The sequence below is a fragment of the Arachis duranensis genome, chromosome 7 (genome assembly GCF_000817695.3).
Source record: "Arachis duranensis cultivar V14167 chromosome 7, aradu.V14167.gnm2.J7QH, whole genome shotgun sequence".
NCBI lineage: Eukaryota > Viridiplantae > Streptophyta > Magnoliopsida > Fabales > Fabaceae > Arachis > Arachis duranensis.
The window spans coordinates 1,644,021-1,663,896 of record NC_029778.3 but is presented as its reverse complement, the minus strand read 5'-3'; the positions used below and the strand labels follow the sequence as shown (position 1 = coordinate 1,663,896).

Below are 19,876 nucleotides of genomic sequence, written 5' to 3'. Positions count from 1 at the left end.
AGTTACGGGATATGTTCCGAGTTATACACTGAGTTAATCCTTGAAATTGCCTCTTTTGCGGTTTTCAGCAAACTTGCATTGTAGCATTGTCTAGCCTCCCTGTGATCGGCGTGAACCGTTGATATTGTGTTATCCTGCAAAAGAAATTTGACGCATAGGTGGATGGTGGAGACGATGGGTCCGAAGGAGTTCAGGGAGGGGCGCCCTAAGATGATGTTATAAGGGCTAGCGCAATCGACCACTAGGAATTGTATGTCCAGGGTCTTGGAGTCTGGTGGTTCTCCTAGCGTCGTTTTCATCCAGATGTAGCAAGATATGGGAACCATAGTTATCAAACCCGGACCGGACCGGCCGGTTCGACCGGAAAACCGATGAACCGGACCGAGTTAACAATCAAACCGCACAAGCATACGAACCGGTCAAACTCGGAAGATCCGGTAAAAACCGGACTGAACCGCGCATTGAAACCGGACCGGTCAGACCGGGCACGTGGATTTTAAAACATTTTGACCTGCGTCACCTGCTGGATTCGAACTTGGCACTCCTCGGAAAATAAAAGAATTTGTAACCACCAGGCTACCATGCCTTTTTGATATTTTTGATGCCTTTTTATAAATATATTATAACTTATTAGACATATCCTAATTAACAACTTTATCTTATTAACTATTTTATTCATGTAAAATTTAAAATCTCCTTACACTTTTGTCTTTTTATTCTAATGATTAATTTTATATTTAATTTAATTAATTTTTTATTTTATATTTACTCACTTAAATTAATTATTTTTTAATTTTACATAATTATTAAAAATATTAAATGTTGTTAAATATTCTTTAAATTAAAAAGATAAACAAAAATATTTTTATTAATCTTACCACAACCGGTTCAACCTGTGACCCAACGGTTGAACCAGTGACCCGGTGACCCAATGATCTCACCGGGTTGATTACCGGTTCGGTTCTGATAACTATGATGTGAACTCTTTCGCCTGAAAAGCCTGCCAGCTCCCCTCCTGACGGTTGTAGTGAATTGTTGCTCAGTTGCATCTTTTTGAATGTGGAATAGAATAAGACATCGGCGCTGCTTCCTAGGTTGAGCAGCACCTTTTTCACAATCAAAGGTCCCATGCTTACTGAGATTACGACTGGGTCGTCTAGGTTTGGTGCTCTTGATTTGAAGTCACTAGTACTGAAGCTGATAGCAGCCGAGGAGGTTGGTGTTGGGGAGTTTTGTTGAATTCCTTCCATCGTCATCATGGCTCTGTAAATTCGTTTCCTTGCTGTGTTTGTCATTCCTCCCCCTGCAAAGCCTATTGAGATGTAATTTATGACTCCTTTGGCGGTGGGAGTTTCGACTGGGTCTCGCCGCGGTCCCTTGTCCCTGCGCTCCGAATCACACTTCGGCTTACTTGTATCTACGTCTCTCCGACTCCTGGAATTGATATACTTGTCTAATAGCCCCTGTCGTGCCAACCTTTCCAGCAAGTCCTTTGCAGCTACACATTCGTCTGTGGTGTGACCGAACTTCTGATAAAAAGCGCAATGCTTCCCTTTGTCTACATACTTCTGATCTTGGTATGTTCCAACCTTGACTGGCGGCTTTATTAGTCTATTGTGGAGTATGTCCCTTATAATGTCCTCCCTCTTTGTGTTAAACCTGTTATATGAATCAAACTTTGGGGATAGTTTAAAAGATTTTCTATGATCTTTGGACCTGTTTGAGTTGTCTTCATCTTTTCGCGAGGTCGGCCTCTCATTCCTTCGTGTTTCACGGAGCTCTTCTATTTCGATTTGTCCCATAGCTTTGTCTCGAAATTCTTCAAGCATCTTTGGCTTGGCTACAGCTATGGCTTCTTGGAATTTCCCTGGTCGGAGCCCGCTTTTGATAGCATGTAGTTGTACTTCTGGATTTAAGATGGGAATTTCCATGGCCGCCGCAGTGAAACGTGTCATGTATTCTTTGAGGCTTCCATGTGGGCCCTACTTGATTGTGCTAAGGTAGTTCGAGTCTCTGACATATATTTTTGACGCTGTGAAATGATTGATGAACATATTGGCGAATTCGTCAAAGCTAGTTATAGATCCTGCGGGTAGATTAGAGAACCATAGCAGGGCAGCTCCATCAAGGAAAGTGGGGAAAGAGCGACATAGGATGGGGTTACAATCGCTGTTGAGGAACATCATGGATTCGAATTTGGTGACGTGGACCTTTGGATCCCCGATGCCTTTGTACAATGTCAAGGTCATTGCGAGCATGAAATTCAGGGGAATTTTGTAGCTCATTATCTTTTTGGAGAATGGATTAGCTCGTCTTCTTCCATTCTTGGGGGGAGTTTCTGCTGTTTTAGCATTGGATTCTGACTGATGCTCTTCGTTCTGCTCGGGACTCGTCTTTTTGCTCTTCGTTGGTTTTCTACTAGCAACGCGGCATTCGCAGCAAGGAGATCGGCATTTCCCTGGGGGGAGTGATGAGTTTCGGAGTGATCCCTCATCGTCCTATCCTGTGAAGAAAAAGAAATATGCAGGTATGGGTAAGTTTAAATATAGATATATCCTCGGGAGAGGGGAGTTTAACGTCGGCCCCACGTTGGGCGCCAAATATTCTTGCAAGGATACTGTGCTGACGTTAGTCCTGAACCGACGTTATCCTTGTGAACTCGAACCCGAACGTGGTACCTGTAAAAAGGACTCTGACGCTCAAGTCAGTGATAGAATAAAATGCAATTAAGAAATCGAATGTATGAGATCGAGGATGAGCAGTGTGGGGTGAACTGAGTCGTTCTGTTAGGTGAGAGTGATTTCTTTGCCGTGTCCTGCTCAATGTTACCTCTTCAGATTTATAGGTGAGGCTTGTAGTCTGATTGGTCAGCGCATTCTGAGATTTTGGTGAGTGGATTAATCCGGATATGCTGGCATGCACGTTGGCTCCGTGATTCGAGCATGTGGACGGTTTCGAAACGTGACCATTGCGTCAAGGTATATCTCGGATATGGCCGAGATTCTTGGGTGTAGTACAGGTTTAATTATTATATTGATACCTATAAATTTATAAATTTTCAATTAAATTTTTATATTTTTTAATTAGGTCTTTACACTACTTTTAAATTTGTATTTAGGGTTTACGATTTGGGTCATCCTATGGTGCTGAAAACAAATTTTTCTGCCGTTGCTGAAATAGTGTGGTATGGTGATGAAGGGGACGCGTGGTACTGCTGCCTCCAAAGTGCTGACAATTTCTGCGCCAAGGTTGATGGTGATGTATGCTGAAAAATGGGGTTAGAGGATAATAATCTTTTGTTAATGATGTGGTTTATGGTATTGGGCCTATTTTTGAGGACCCAGTATATGTTTGATCTGTTCGTTTTTTGTACAGTTTTGGAATAACAATTAGGGAAACGTCGCCGTTTTCACTCACCACCTGCAATCCCTGATCTTACTCAATCGCGGAAGCCCTAGGTCCTCATCGATCTTCTCTCCGCCTGTCACACACACAGTCCAGGGAGGAGGGTTGCATCTCAAGACTCAATCTCATCGAGCTCAATCTGAAGCCATCGTCTCCTACGGCCGCCATCGTCATTCATTCCGACAGCCACCGCCTCATGCTCGCTCACTTCGCCTTCATCGCACATGCAGTCATCGCAACATTCGAAGCCTCCGTCGCGCAACCTACGAAGCCTCCATCGCGTAGTAGGCATCGCAACCTTTGAAGCCACCTTCCGTGGAAGTCACTCACCATCGCAAGTTCCCGAAGCAAGCTTGGAGATTTGAGCAGCCGTTTCCGACGCGAAGTCATTCGTGGAAATCGCAACCACCGCCACAACGATATGGTAGTCTTTGCTAATGTGTTCAATATAGATAAATTTAGTATATTTAAACAAATATTGTTCAAGAGCGTTGAATAATTCTTTGGTGCTGGTTGTAGATTAATTCTTTGCTGCTGATTGCCTAAAGCATTATTAACTATTAAGTGATAAATTGTTGAAACTGATTTCTTGAATAATGATTAAAAGATTAATTTTTTGGTTCTGACTACTTGAAGCATTCTTAAATGATTAATTATTAAAGCTGATTGCTTAAAGCATGATTAATTGTTATAGTAGTGCCTTAATATATAATGGGGTATACATATTGCATCTGAAACTATATATGTTAATGTACTAAGATACATCTGTAACTGATGAATTTTTTTGGTGCTGATTGCTTGAAGCATTGAACGATTAATTGTTGAAGCTGATTGCGTGAAGCATGATTAATTTTTATAGTTTATTGTTGAATCCTTGATAATTGATTAGTTTTTGGGAGCTAAAAGTTGTTGTTGAGGCATTGATTAGTTGTCGGATTGTATTGTAACTAGATTGCTGGTAATTTTTAGGTATGGATGATAGTATCAACCAAGAATTAGTTAGGAATAATAATTATATTAGACTATAATTATGTTTTGATGTGTTTATTTTTATTTTATATTATTTTATTATAATATGGTTTTTTCAATTTTATATTATTTTAAATTTGTTCCTAACTCTTGATTTTCTTTGAGGTCTGTAGTGGTTATGCCGATGTTCCATGGGAAAGGAAGATAAATGTAAGGTAATTAGACGTTGTTCGTGTTAGAATTTTTTAATACCTTTCACGCTGATGTAGAAGAAATCGTGCTTAGATTGTGATTGATAAAAGAAGAAAATATGAACTTATAACTGATTGAATATGTATCTAGGTTCAAAGAATTATTGATTTATATTTCACTTAAGTCTGATTGAATTGTCCAAAAATACTCAAATATTTAGAAAACAAAAATTCTTACAATTTTAATGTTGTTTCATTTTTCTTTTTGGACCGCGAAATAAAATTATGATTTTGTGGATAATAATAATAATAATAATAATAATAATAATAATAATAATAATAATAACAACAACTTTTTGGTTAAAGGCAAATGAAACAAAGAGGGGTAAAAAGAAGCTAGAAGCAACGACATGTGCTGGGAGTTATTTTTTGTATAGCCAAAGATCTGGGGGGCAGTCCAAGGTTGACGGTTTCGGCGAGGGCGTGAGAAGCTGCAAGGGAGTTTGCACCCTGGGAAGCACATTAGGCAGTAATCAGTAAGTATATAGGACAGAAAACGATAGTTTGGTATGCATTATTTAATTATTTTATTTTTCTGGGGGTAACATGGTGATATTTAGTTTTTTTTGGAGTGGTGAAAATCCTCTAGAAGGCTAAAGGGTATATTCTGCTGGATTTGTTGAGCTGTGTTGTTCATATTTGTGGAAGATAGTTTGATAATAAATGATGGAAGTCTAAAATTGTTAAACGTAGTTGTTTCTGGCTTTGTTTTTGTTAGAGTGATCGTGCTGATTTTAGTTATAATTATGCATGCATGATTTAGATGGTTAGTTGTACGTTGGAGAATGCTGTATACGCAGTTAGTTTGGGTAGATGAGTCTGGTTAGTAGGATTAAAATTACGAAAATTTAGCTTCTGCAAAGCAGTTTTCATGGGAGTTGGAAACCAAAAAAGACATTCTGTTTGTTTTTCTTTATTTTTCTTTAATTTTCTTTAATTTCCAGTCATTGGAAACTTCACTATTCTTCTCTCTCACAATGGAGAGGTCAGGCTTCCATCACTCTCTAGCATGTTCACCTAGCTTATTTAATTTAATCTAATCATGTGTAAACTTTAATGTAATCCCGTAATTTAAATTAGTGTTGTTATACATGTGAATGCATAGAGCGTGCATATGTGTAGACATGCTTCTAAGCTATCCTTTTAAGCAGTGATGAGACTTTGTCACAAACATATATGTACCTATGATTGTACGCATATATAGTATATGCTTATGAACTTTACAAGGGGTTTTGTAACAATAGTATTCTCGTCTTAGTTTTCAAGCATGTTGATCTATTTGGATGGAAGACCATTGTGATTTTCATGGTTGTGTTGATGTTACAAGTTATAAGAGTAGGATGCGTTGAAATAGAAATTTCAATTGAATTCAAAAATGAAAATACAAGTATGTGTAAATTTGTATCCATGAACACAAACTAAAAAAAAAGTAGATATATTAGTAACATTTATATATGAAAAATCGAGATCAGGTGATATAACCCAAGGTATTCCAAAAGTGGAACAGGTATTAAAAGTTTGTTCGATTGATTCAATATCGATTAACCTAGGGAAGAGGGTTGACGCTTGGAACGAACATATAACCATAATTCTCGACATTCCTTGGGGATTCTTTCTTTGTACTGAGCTAACTATTGTCCAAAGTCGAATTTCTTTGGTTAATAAAATCCAAAGGGTTTATCGATCCCAAGGAGTGCATATACATAATAGACATATTGAGATTATCGTACGCCAAATAACATCAAAAGTATTGGTTTCAAAAGATGGAATGTCTAATGTTTTTCACCTAGCAAGCTAATTGGATTTTTTCGAGCTGAACGAGCGGGACGTGCCTTAATGGATATAGAAATAGAAAGAGATAGACTAGAAACGACATCTCTTATCTCACTGACACCAAAGAGGGGTATTCATCTGCTTCCGAAAGAAATCAAAAAATTTCTTGGGAATCCTACAAGAGCCAATCGTTCTTTTTTCTCTGACAGATGGTCCTACTACAATAACAGAACGCCCCGAATAATCAACCCTTTTTCCAAGAAGGGTTTCGTGAAATCTTCCCTCTTTACCTTCAATTATATCTGAAAATGATTTGTAAACCTTATTATGACCATCCCTCATTGGTTGCCCGCGGATTCCGTTATCCAGAAGCGTATCCACGGCTTCTTGTACCAATTTCTTCTGGCACATTACTAATTCGCTTGGCATAGATCTACTTATTGTTAATAGATCGATAAGAGTATTGTTCCGATAGATAACTCTTCGATAGAGTTCATTAATATCTAAGCTCGTTAGTTTTCCCCCATCGATTTGAATAATGGGTCTCAATTCGGATAAAAATAAAAATAAGATTCATAAAAATGTGGTAGACCTTAATAAATTAAGGAAGAACTTGCTTTACGTTTACGAAGAACTTGCTTCCAATTTCTTCTATTTTATGAGTTGCTTTAAGTTTAAGTCATTTGAATTTTGTTTGTCTGGTTTCTTTTGTTTGTTTTCTTTTTATCTAGTTAATAAATTGTACAGAATATATTTTCGGTTTTGTTATTGCAACAGTAAAAAACTAGAGAACCGCGTTACTTGGTGCAGTTATTGTGTTTTATTTGATGTTGTAAAGAACGATGTGTACTTGATGTTAATGGGTTTTGAGTATGCTGACTTTGGCATTTGATTTTAGCAAGTAAAGGTGATTTGCGCCAGTGGTGTAGTTGTGCGGATGGAGGCTAAACTGGATGATGGAGTTAACCAAGGTGCTGGAATTCAAGAGGATGGTAGCAGGGGAACACAGATTGAAACAAACGAGACACTGATTGGAGACGGTAAAAATGATACTTGTGATGAATGGGTGGAGGGAGAAGCCATTGAATATCGAGACGTGCTAATGCTAACGGAAGCCGATATGATGAGGAAGGTGTTCTGCACGGACGAAGCCGCGTATGAGTTTTACAAGAGATACGGCAAATGCCATGGGTTTGGTATTCGTAAGGGTGACTCGGGAAAGGATGATAATGGAAGGGTGATTAGGAGGAGGTTCTTTTGTAACAAAGCAGGGCTGAGGCAGCGCAAACATTACGAAAGGCTTGACAGGAAGAGGGACCACAGATCGGAGACGCACACAAACTGTGACGCAAAGCTATCAATCTTATGGGATGATATTAGCGAAATTTGGAGGGTTAGAAAGGTTATACTAGATCACAACCATGATTTAACTCCTCATAGGATGGTTCATATGATCAACAGCTTTAGAGACATCGATTGTTCAGCTAAGGTACAGATTAATGGCATGCAGGGACACGGTGTCCCGACGTCGAAGATCCTAAGTTATATGGCAGGGCAAGCTGGGGGGTATTCTCTGATGGGTTTCACAAAAAATGATGCCGATAACTACATCGAGCAGACCAAGTGGGAGAAGATTGTTGATGGAGACGCTAATGCCGCAATAATTTATTTAGAGGGAAAAGCAGTGTCGGATCCGATGTGCATGGCTAGGTACAATTTGACGAACAACAATATGTTAGCAAACTTGTTTTGGGCTGATGGTGGGAACCGGGTTGATTACCAACACTTTGGTGATGTGCTTTCCTTCGATTCGACTTACAAGAATAACAAGTATAGGAGACCTTTGGTTATCTTTTCTGGTTCAAACAATCATAAGAAAACAACCATATTTGGGTTTGGTTTGGTGTTGGATGAAAGCATTGGGTCATACATGTGGTTGCTTGAAAATTTGTTGGAGGTAATGTGCAACAAAAAGCCGTCGGTGATTGTGACAGACGGGTGTGACTCAATGAGGGCAGCAATCAGGGCGGTGTTTCCAGAGGCCACACATAGGCTGTGTGCTTGGCATGTGGAGAAGAACGTGACTTCAAATGTGAAGGATGAAGGCTTAAGACAACTTTTCACTAGGTGGCTGTACTCAAATATGGAGATAGAAGAGTTTGAGGCAGAGTGGGCCGCAGTTGTTGTCGAATACCGACTTCATGATAGTTTTTGGGCAAAGGAAACCTATGATAAGCGGAAAATGTGGGCAAATGCGTACTTAAAAGACAAATTCTATACCGGGTTCCGCACTACTTCTTGATGTGAAGGGATTAATGCAAATGTCAAAAAGTATCAGAATAACGAGTTAGAGGCCCACTTCAAGTCCATTCACGGCAACCCAGTGATCACGACTTGCTTGGACCCACTCGAGCGTTTTACTGCCAATGTTTACACACAAGAGTTATTCTTGGACGTGAGGAGGGAAATTGTGGGTGTCGGTGGGGTTAACTTTGTCGTAAAGGTTCGCTGATCCACGACTATGGTGTACACAATTGAAGACTATGGCATTCCGGGTAGGCCACTAACGTTACTGTACGATAGGGTTGTGAATAGGGTTCAGTGTCCTTGCCAATTTTGGTTGCGAAAGAGTTACCCGTGTTGACACATGTTTTTTGTTTTGAAGCATGAGCATGCGAGAAAAATTCCATCAAGGTTGGTGCTCAATAGGTGGCGTAAGGACACTAAATCATTGGAGAACTACGGTGAAGGAAGAGCTGATGAGTGCAGTGAGCGGGGGTTTCTATTACGTCAGGGTGCATTGCACTATGCATCGCAGTGGTTTTCGTTTGTAGCTGCATGTAGCCCGGGTTTGTTTAAAACAGCGATGAGTGGTATACGAGTTTTATGCAAACAAATCGAGGCTGCATGCGATCAGAAGGGTCCATCGGCAAAGGGAAGAGATACTCCCAGTGTGAAGGATCCCGTGGTGGTTAAGACCAAAGTGGCTCCCCGGGTTAAGAAAATGAGTGGTAGGAAGAGGCGTTGTAGCATGTGTTGGAAAGCAGGACACACGAAGCGACACTACACCAAAAAAAGGGGAGTCAATATGCAGGCAGACCCACAGGAGGATGGGAACGCAGTGGACTTAGGGTCAGAAGGTTCCTCACCAACAGAAAATGCAAAGGTTTGTTTATCACAGTTACTAGGAATCCTAAGTTGTGTATGTTAGTAGTAATAGGGTTTAGGGTGTTGCTGTTACGTATTTCTGTAAATGTTATAACAACCATGTTAGGTGCCGTTTGCATATCACGCAGTGTAATGGTTAGCAAAGGGCAGCCTTTAAGTACTTGTGTAAAAATTTATTTTATAATTGCATATGTTTGCTAAAGTCACTGGTGACATGGTTTCAGGTTTATTTGGATTCACCAATGACATGTTTCTTTATGTTAAGGTTGATGTGACGCGTCGAAAGTGCTTCCACCTAAAGTGGGAGAAGCCGTTGCTGAGTCGGACGTGGAAGAATCCGGGTTCCGGCCAAATGAGGGGGGTCAGAGTGGCATATTCGTATCGAAAGTTGGGATTCTATCCTCCCACTGTGCTATAATGACGACAACTGTGTGAAGATTGTAGAGGTACAGTTGTTATTTTGGAATAGTTAAACTTGTTTCATCAGGTGTGTGCAACTAATTGACATGTACATGTTGTCGATGCAGCTGATGCATGACATAATCAGGGTTACCGAGAGGCTAGCAAGTTATCCAAGACAAGTTTGAGAGTAAGCATTCAATGAATGAATGGTTAGGTTTTGGGCAACATGTAATGTTATGTTACATTTTTTTCAATTTGCTTGTATTAGACAACTAAGCTACACCAGCTGGATTATGTTGTCCGTAGTTATATTTAGTATACAGTGGATGAATGATGATAACTTGTATCCTCCATGTAGAGTGACTATCTTGTAGTGGTAGCTAAAAAGGCCTCGAACCCCTCGGAGACAAGCCTTTCTTTTCCCCTTGAAAATATTACAGTGACTGACCTCTTTCAGTTATGTGACACGGTACTTGATGCTGAAAATGTTCTCCGTCTCTTGAATTTATTGTAGGTTATTTATTTGCATTTGCCAAATTTTCATGTGGTGCCAAATTCATGTTTGTTCTCTTATATTCAGTGTCTTCAATTTAAATTTAATTTCCTTGTTCTAATCATTCTAATGACACGAAAGTTATTGCAGCAGACAGAGAGAAAGATAATGATAGCGTTGTTTGTTGTGCTGTGTGATCTTGATATAAAGTTTGAGATTTTTTTACTTATTCAAAAATTCTTTTTAAATTGTTTACTATATAAAATAAGAGAACAAAAGATTTTAATTTGGAAGCAGGACTTAATTTAAATTGTTTACTATACAATACACATAGGCTTTCTGCTCTGGAAATACACATAGGCTTTCTTTTTAAATTGTTTACTATATTTCTTCTCTGGTTTAGTATGCTTCATTGTGATTTGAACACACTGCTTAAATTTTGATGTGATTCTACCGTAATAAATTAGTTAGAAAACTAGATTTGAATTAGCTTATTTAGCATAAATGTTCAGGGACCTCATCATCTTAATTTCTCAAACATCAGATATGTACTTGTCTTTTTGCTTACTTTTCTCAAGTCAGATTAATTTGGATGTTCAAAATTATATTTCTCATGAATTGGTGATGTTAACGATGTGATTACTAAATTTTCATGAGAACCTCTCAAAAAATTACTATCAAGCTTTCATTGGGACAAAAAGTTGATTAAAAAATAAATTCAGGAATTCTGAAGCAACGGGAAAACAAAACAAAAAATAGAAAGGGGAGAGGATGATGAGATAAAAGTGCAAGTCGTCACAAAAATGCTTCTGTAAGGCTAAACTCAAATACAATATGAAATATGCATATTTCGGGTAGGACTATATAGCATAATACACATAGGCTTTCTGCTCTGCAATGTGGACCACCCTAAAACCAGAAAAGAATGTCTATCCAATATACAAGAATATGCACTAGTGCATCTACTACTAAAGAGAACAACTCATGGTTATTGCTGGATCAATCATTCACTCATGACTCATTCTACCTTCCAGGTACCAATGCAGTACATACACAGAGAAAGGAAAGCATGATAAATCGAATATATTTTATTTTTCAGATAAGTTACAGTGCCTGGTTTGACTGGATCCCATTTCCCATGTAATCATAAAAAGTAAAATACCACACCACTTGAAACTTAATGACACTATCAATATTACTATTAGTAGTATAAAATACCCTTACCAGAAAGCATGGTGAAACAAGACAAAGAATTTAAAAAACAAACAAAGAAAAAAGAAATACCTGTTGCAGAATATGACAAAACAGTGTAAGAAGCATGATGTTCTTATGAGTGGACCCTTGAAAAACCTCAATGTTTTATTATTTTCTTTTTAGTAGAACTACAATAATCAAACACGTAAATAAAGACAATAGGGTTTGAATGGTTTAGTGCAGCTCAAAACAGAAAAATAAACCAACAGAAGCAAACTCAGAAATTTAAGACAGTTTCGATGAGTAAAAGGAAAGGGACCAAGAAAAGGCAAATAACTTTGGAAAAAACTTAGTAAAGCAAAAACCCGTCAAAAATAGGGAAAAACATTCAAAAGTAAATGTAATAGAGAGGGTCAAAAAGCATAATATTTTCAACCTGATTACGATAATAAAGTTAGGCATGAATATTAACACATGTGACAAGGTTAAGTGTTTGTAAATGAGTCTCCCATGTTTGTTGCATTCATGATCACTTGTTTAAAGACTAAATACATGAATGTCCCCAAACAAAGCATGGAGAATCAAATTCCAGGGGTACAAGTAACTCCTTCAGCTGCCAACCAAATCTGGGTAACACATACCATTGTTGACCCCTAACAAGTGTTCCTAAGTAGTACTGGTGTAAGGTAAACTATTACATGCAGAAAATCCCTAAAGGAGTTGAATAAGGCGAAACGCGTCCTCTAGAGTTAGGCAACCCAAAAAGCAATCAAAAGAAGGTCAGTGGCAGCTACAACTATATTCCAAAAAAAATTCCAACACCAGCACACCAGGTGACGGTGGCAGCTACTCAAGCCCTCAGATTGAGGGGCTCAAGGGACCCGTAGGGGAGTTGGCCTTCTGTCTATGGCCAATGCCATACGGGTGCTATCGTTAACCTCCTAAAGCAATAATTCCCTCATGAAATTAAGCAACGTAGGACAACAACAGGCTCAATCAACATGAACATACTAGCCATGAGATAACCCTTACCTCCAACTCATAAGATGCCCACAGATGGGTGAGGATCATCCATTGTGATACCTACACTCCACAATCCATCCTATTTTAGATATTAAATTATGTCACCAAACTAGAGTTACAGTTGTTTTAAATCATGTTTCAACATCAGAAAGTGGTGTGCTATGTTAATCACTAAACTAAACCTGTATGTACATGATGGATTCCGGAATCTAAACTAAACAGATCAATGCATTTAGGAAATTACTACTACAAATTAAATTAGCAACTACTTGAAATCATAAAAAGTAACATAGCACACCACTTGTTTTAAATCCTGTTTCATCCCCAAATAGATACAGCAGGAAAAAAATTATAACTAAAATCAGATCACCAAAATTCCTTCTAGTCGTGTTTCAACATGATTTGCAACTTACGAGTCCTCAGCTTGCTGGGAGACCAATGGCTCAAACACCTTAAAGCTGGACACCTTCTTAGGGGTGATATTTTGCTTTTCATAGTAACTCTTGTCAGCAAGTATGTGGTCGATAAACCTGGCCTGTATGTGGTAATCTGCAACTGTTAATGTACGATGAATGAAGTCAAAAATGTTGCAGCAAGCACATAAGTTGCGGATATGACTCACCACGTCCAGCATTTGGATGATCCTTCCTTCTCGTTCCGAGGTAAGCTTAAGTGAATCAAGGTACACCAGCTTCTCCTCCCACATGTCGACTATCATCAAGTACCAATGACGGCCACTATGAAGGGGAACGTATATCTAGTATTCAAAAGTTAATGAAACAACGACATGTACAGTCATGGAACAACCTTGCAATCCAATTCAGCAACACAGAAAAAAAACCATTAGTTGAAAGGGGGTACCTTTATGTAATCCAGCGTAGATTTGCAATGAAAAGCTGGGTTCAATGTAATTTGCTGTCACGAGTAGGAATGAGGCATTGAGTACATGTTTTCCATTCGGGATTAATCTTTCAGAAAATGAATGAGAACTTACCGAAAAGGTCATCAGAAGCCACCATCAATGATGGTCCTTTCCCGTCGTTAACATCGCAACTACAAGGTTGATTACATCATCCACCACCTCTTCTCCAGGTCTCAGTGTCCACAGTGCCTCTCTGTTACCGACACATTGGTCGTTTTGGACAAGCAGCTCGCTACGAATTAGAGAAACATGTTAAGCATATAGTAGAATAATTTCAGTAAAAAAAAGGATGAGAAGAGTTGAGCAATAACTTTTGCAATTATCTAGAGACGTGGCTGGCTGCACCTTGGTTCTAAGTCTTCAGCAAACACATATGCAGCCACAGAAAGCTCATGGCCAAAGAATTGCATCCCCGGAGGGGGCCAGAAATAGATATCTATGCACTGCACGGCCAGTAAAAAAAATCATTCGTTCTTGGTTCATGCCAACTTAGTCATCGTAAAATTAGTCTGCACAGTTAAGCATAGAATATCGCACACATGGAATATATCAAGTTTTTATTCGAGGGCCATCACACCCTATTCGGAACAACATAATCACATTCAAGCTACAACAAAGATAGTTGTTTATCATGAAAAGAACCACTTCGCTGCAAATCGTTGTCGGTTAAAGAAGAAAAATGTTTTTATGAGGACGAGCAGTCAATGCTGGAAAGTGGTGCCGGTTAGAAAATAAAAAATTTACATGGCCAAATATTCGTATAACGAGTTACTAGGGATGCTTGATACATATTACCGTGGGCATATCTTGTGACGTCATCTACCAACAGGTGTGTGTGTGTGTGTGTAGAACGTGAAGGGAGATCCAAGTCCTCGCTGCCATATGTTCCTCAACTCTCCGAAGTCAGAATCTTCTTCCTCACGAAACTCAAGCTTTCTCCGGAACATTGGGTTGAAAAATGCGTCAGGTACACAACCAGGTCCATATAGTAGGAAACTAAGGGCTTCACAAAGGAATATACGAAATCAAAACTGAGAACATAAAATTCCTACCTTGGGTGCACCAGGTTCACCCTCCTTCTTTACGTGTTTGGAAACACCTTTTCGACCAGCTTGACTAACCCCTAGCTTCTGGGATCCGTACTGCACAACAGCCTTTGAGTTCTTCATAGTTTTTGGGTCGGTGAGAAACCATGTTACCTTTGCCGTTGCTGTCTCCGTGTGCAATACGATCAGTGAGAAACCCGATGACTTGATTGTGTTCGGTAAGAAGGTCTGTGATGGCCTGGATTTGCTTCGCCTGGCCGTGCAGAATGGCCAGTATGGTCTCGTCGCGACGGACTAGATCCTGTACATCGAAGGACGACAACATTAGAACGACGAATCCATCAAGACATGTTATCACAACAATAAAATGAGCCAAACCATGCAACACGGTATATTCTTAGCACATTCAGCTACTAAGTTCGGACTTACCGTTCTCACTGTCATGAACTCCGCCTTGATCTGGTTGTCCACACCACTGAGGGGCTCTTTTGTTGGCATCGAATGCTGCTGCGAATCATGCGATGGAGGGTGCAGACCTTGTTTCTCAGTGCTCTCCATGCTTTGTTTCCTCAATGGCGAATATTTCCACCGTTGACACTGTTAGGCGAGAGTAGATAAAATTAACGTTCCACATCACGCGTGCCAAGGAAGCTTCTTATTTATAGAGCAACCCCATATTAACTAGCTCACACGTGTGGGCACGTGACTCACTTAGTTTGCATAAACAATAAATTAATAATAATCTCAGCATTCTTAAGCCAAAATTCGTAGATAGAAATGCAAGTGGGCCCAAGAGTTGTATCACCCATGATGTTCTAGTATGATATCTTGCAAGTGTAAAAATTAAACGGTTAACAAACACATAAACAATATAAACATATCCTCTTAACTTGATTAAGTTAATGAATGGAGTTTTAGTGCGTCAAGACACTGTACAAGCTGGTCCGGTATAACTTTGGCAGATCATTGCACGACCCGTTTACATATCCTAGCCCAGAAGATAAAAAAACAAGAAGCCCAACCCAGATTCTGCAGGAAACAACCATCAACCGCATTTTATAAACTCACATTTGTAATTTTATTATTCGTATTCAACAACCGAAGGGCTGAAGCCATGTTGTTTCTGGGAACGCCAAAAAATTAAGCAAACAACAACACTCTCAACCAGGTACACAAAAAATCTAACCGAAAATCCAAAAATCTAACTGCCTAATCCAAACTCGTTCTATTATAACCTGCAACCAAAAATTTTAGGATTTGCATCCTAATATCAATTAAGCGACACAAGAAAAATGGCACCGTAATAAAAAAGCGTTATAATCAAAACTGAGTTGAAAGGTGATAAGACTAGTCACTGGAAACGTACGCCGCACTCAATGTCTCGATAACTTTGGCCTACCTCTTAGGGGTTAGAGAATTGATGGACCAAGAATTTATCATGGAAAAACAAACCCCTTCTCATCCAAATACACGAAGGATCCATGCCAGAATCCTGGTGTCTACTATCCCATTCTTCACCTACCAGGGAACTTATAGTAAAAGCTATTTAAAAAACATGAAATATAGAGCAACAGGGCTACTGAAGTGAAATAAAAAGGGAAAAGTAATTGAGGCAAAACGTCTTAGCATCTATTAAGCGCAGCTTTGAATTCCAATGATGAAATGACAAATATTTATAATTTCAAAGGAAATGAACAGAGGGTCATCCCCAAATTTACATCAGCTTCACTTAATTATAATCAGAATTTAAACATGAATTACACAACACACCCAACTTCAAAATGGAATAGCAAACAACCTCAATTAAGTCAACTAAAACGTACTTAAGAACATAAAACAAACCAGCTGAATCTAATCCAAAGTAAACTAACCTAAGCTAAGTCCAACGATTACTCATTGAAGATCTCGTGAAACTTTTCCAGCTCAGACCGTATCCTTACATTCTCTTCTAGGAGCTCCCAAATTCTGTGATACGGAGGGGTAGACATCTGACCTTGGAGTTCCTCAACGTGCTGCTGCAAAGCTCCCACCTTTCTGAAGTTGTAATAAAAAATTTTCCTTCCGGTCATCGTTAAAACCTTGTCCAGCATTTGAAAGGCAGCATCTTGCCTTGCTTCTACCTCATCCTCTGAGAAATAGCCGTTCACTACCCAGTTGAGACCATGTTCCACAGACTGAAGCACAACCCAGTAACCATGTAAATGCTCGCTGTTTTGAGAGTACGACTCACGCCTGGTGAAGACCGGGTAATCAAGACATAACTGACAACAAACCCGAACAAGATACACTTCCATGTCTTCGGTGATAATGAAATCAGTCCCCAATGTATCTCCTTCACCCGCCTTACCTGAAATGCAACAAAAGGTACAACAGTACATCACTCAGAAACATCGAGAACGGACATGCAAATTACCAAAAGCAATGAACATCCACAGCCTAATCAAAGTGTTACCTAGGGCTCGAATCTACCTTTGAGTGATGCTTCGTGTTTTGAACAAACCCCTCCTGCTTCCAACCGTGTGCGATGAAAAGCACGTACCTGCATTGTATGCAGCTGAGTCGCCAGAGAGCTACCATCCATAATCGCTTAGCTTCCTAGCAGACCCAACCGTGGCGGTGACGGTGGAGGGGGGTGATGGGGGTTCCGGTGGGGTGGGGGTGCCAACAACACACCCCTAGCACGGAGCCAACTTTCTGCCTCATCAACATTGGCGAACCCCTTGAACTCACAGTCCCTGAACCTATTGACCTGCCGCTTACAATCTGCCCACGTCGTGTATATCCCAGGAATTTGTTCCTGCTGTATAGCATAAAGATGGTGCCTTCCTGGCTCCATCTTCTTGTTAACGTATTTCGATCTTGGCTCCAGACCAGGTTTCAAGAGAAAGGAAGGACCTTTATATGGTTGAGAGGCATCACCGGAAACAAATTCCATTAAATTTATCATTAAAATAAGTTATTCATTATTTAAATATATATTATTAAATTTCTTATCTTTCTATGTCTAAATAGGCATGAAGTGTTTAGCCCACATGACCATTAATTAGACATGTTAGGCTTTGTACACAAAATTTTTTTTTAATAGTAATAATTTGCTTCAGTGGATGTAGCTAACTTTAATAAATAAAACCTAACCAACCACCAAATAGAGACTTTTTAATGTAGATATGGAAAAAAAATTAGTGTAGGACGCAATTATAAAGTGAGTTGACCATCTAATTTGTATACTTCGAATTGGTTAAATTTTTTTAACACACCTTCGAGATTTAAGTATGTATTTCTGCAAAAATACGTTAAAGATTTAATTTTCATACAATTTGTTACTAACATGATTAAAAAAATAAAACATTATTGTTCATAAAATTTTGTCATTTTTCGTGGAGTACAGGGATGGATTCAGAAATTTTAATAAGGAGGGGCCGAATTTTAGTTAATTTTTTTCATTTCATAAAAATGATTGACATATAGTTATTAGAGTTATTTTTTTAAAAGATTTATCAAAATATATATATATATATATCTATATATTGATAAATTGTTCATAATAAATAAATTAAATATTTTCATGTGTTCTATGCATGGATAAACTTTTGTGTGTATATATAATTATATATGTATTGATTTGAAAGTTGTAGGGATGTGATGCATCAATTCTATTGGATGACACATGATCACATATCTTATTCATTAAAATTAATTCTTTTAAAAATTGTAAAAAATTTTGAAAATAAATTATAAATTATTAATTATTTAAAAGACACAGTACCCTTATAGAATACAAGATATAAGATATCTTTAAAAAAATTTATTTTAGCAACGTAGTTTTAGAAGAAAAATGAGTATTTTTTACAAAAAAATAATATCTAAAATACATAATATGATTATTAAAATATAACTACGTAAGTCATTATTAATTTAATAATATAAATGTTAAATATATTGATATAAAAAAATAAATGGTTTTTTTAAATAAATATAAAAATTATTACATAAAAACTAATTTGAAAAGTAATAAAGACTTGAGGGTATGATATTAAATTGGTTAAGTAAAAAATATTGATGAATTAAAAACTTAAGACATAAATCCATTACATAATGAAAAATAACACATATAAAATTATTAAATTACATAATATTTTTTTTAAACACGTATCTCATATATAAATATAGTTTCTTAAAATTTTTGGGGCTGATGCCACAACTCGACCCCCTCGTGGAGTACATATTTTTCTTCTAATTTTTCGGGTTAACAACTAATAACACTTCTTACAAACCACAAGACACTACATACTCGTAAACAAATTAACAAATTTCAAAAATAACAATGTCTCATTTATTTTTTGGGATATGGTTCTAAAAATTCGCATAACATTCAATCTCTTAGGCATGTTTTAAAAAATATGTATAATGACCGTTGGTATTGTTGGTGTATTTTCAAATTATTTAAACGCATTAAAATTCAGGTGCATTTCAGCCCGCGTTTAAATAATTCGGGGACATTTTTTTATGGTTAATCGTTTATTTAAGCATGTGTCGTAATGAAAATCTTTTGTGATTACTATCTTCAAAAATATAAAATATATTTTAAATTAATAAATTAATTAACTCATTTTAAAATTTTACATGCAACATAATTACATATAATACAACAAAAACTTAAAAAGAAGTAATAAGTATGAATTATTTCAGAATAGAATAAAACACACAAAATCATCGAGAGAGTTAAGCATTAGATTTATAAGTAAAGTAGGAGCGTTTGAATTAAAATTTGTAATCGAAAAAATAAAAAGGAGAAACAATGAAATTGGAAGATATACTGAGTTCTACCGAGCTTAGTCAATAAATGTGGTGTATTCGAAATTTACCTTCAGAAGCAACGAACAAGACTACTACACAAAGAATAACAACAGAAGGCAGAAAATGTAAGAATTAGAGATTTCAAGAAAATAAACAAGTAACGACACATAAATTAAATTCTATTAATTTAAATAACAGTCGTAATTTTAAAACTTTGTCCGATTGAATGATATTGATTTCCAACGGAATCATTTAAAGTTTAAGGCGAGTACACATTTAATATAAAATTATTTTTTATTGGAGAAACTAAAACTTAAAAGCACAGCAGGCAAGTGCCGGACCCGGGTTATTAAAACGGAATCGGATTGGTCGGTTTGACTAAAAAACCCTTAAACCGGACCTTACACCGCTCCGGTCTAAAATTTGGACGGCA

At 37.8% G+C, this 19,876-nt stretch overlaps 1 protein-coding gene across 1 annotated transcript; it reads left to right on the top strand.

The window, feature by feature from the left end:
• The first annotated feature begins 7,335 nt into the window (after positions 1–7,335).
• LOC107496034 (protein FAR1-RELATED SEQUENCE 5-like) lies at positions 7,336–8,700 on the top strand. Its single transcript, XM_016117237.1, has one exon. It carries the CDS (start codon positions 7,336–7,338, stop codon positions 8,698–8,700), a length of 1,365 nt encoding a protein of 454 aa, XP_015972723.1.
• The last annotated feature ends 11,176 nt before the right edge of the window (positions 8,701–19,876 follow it).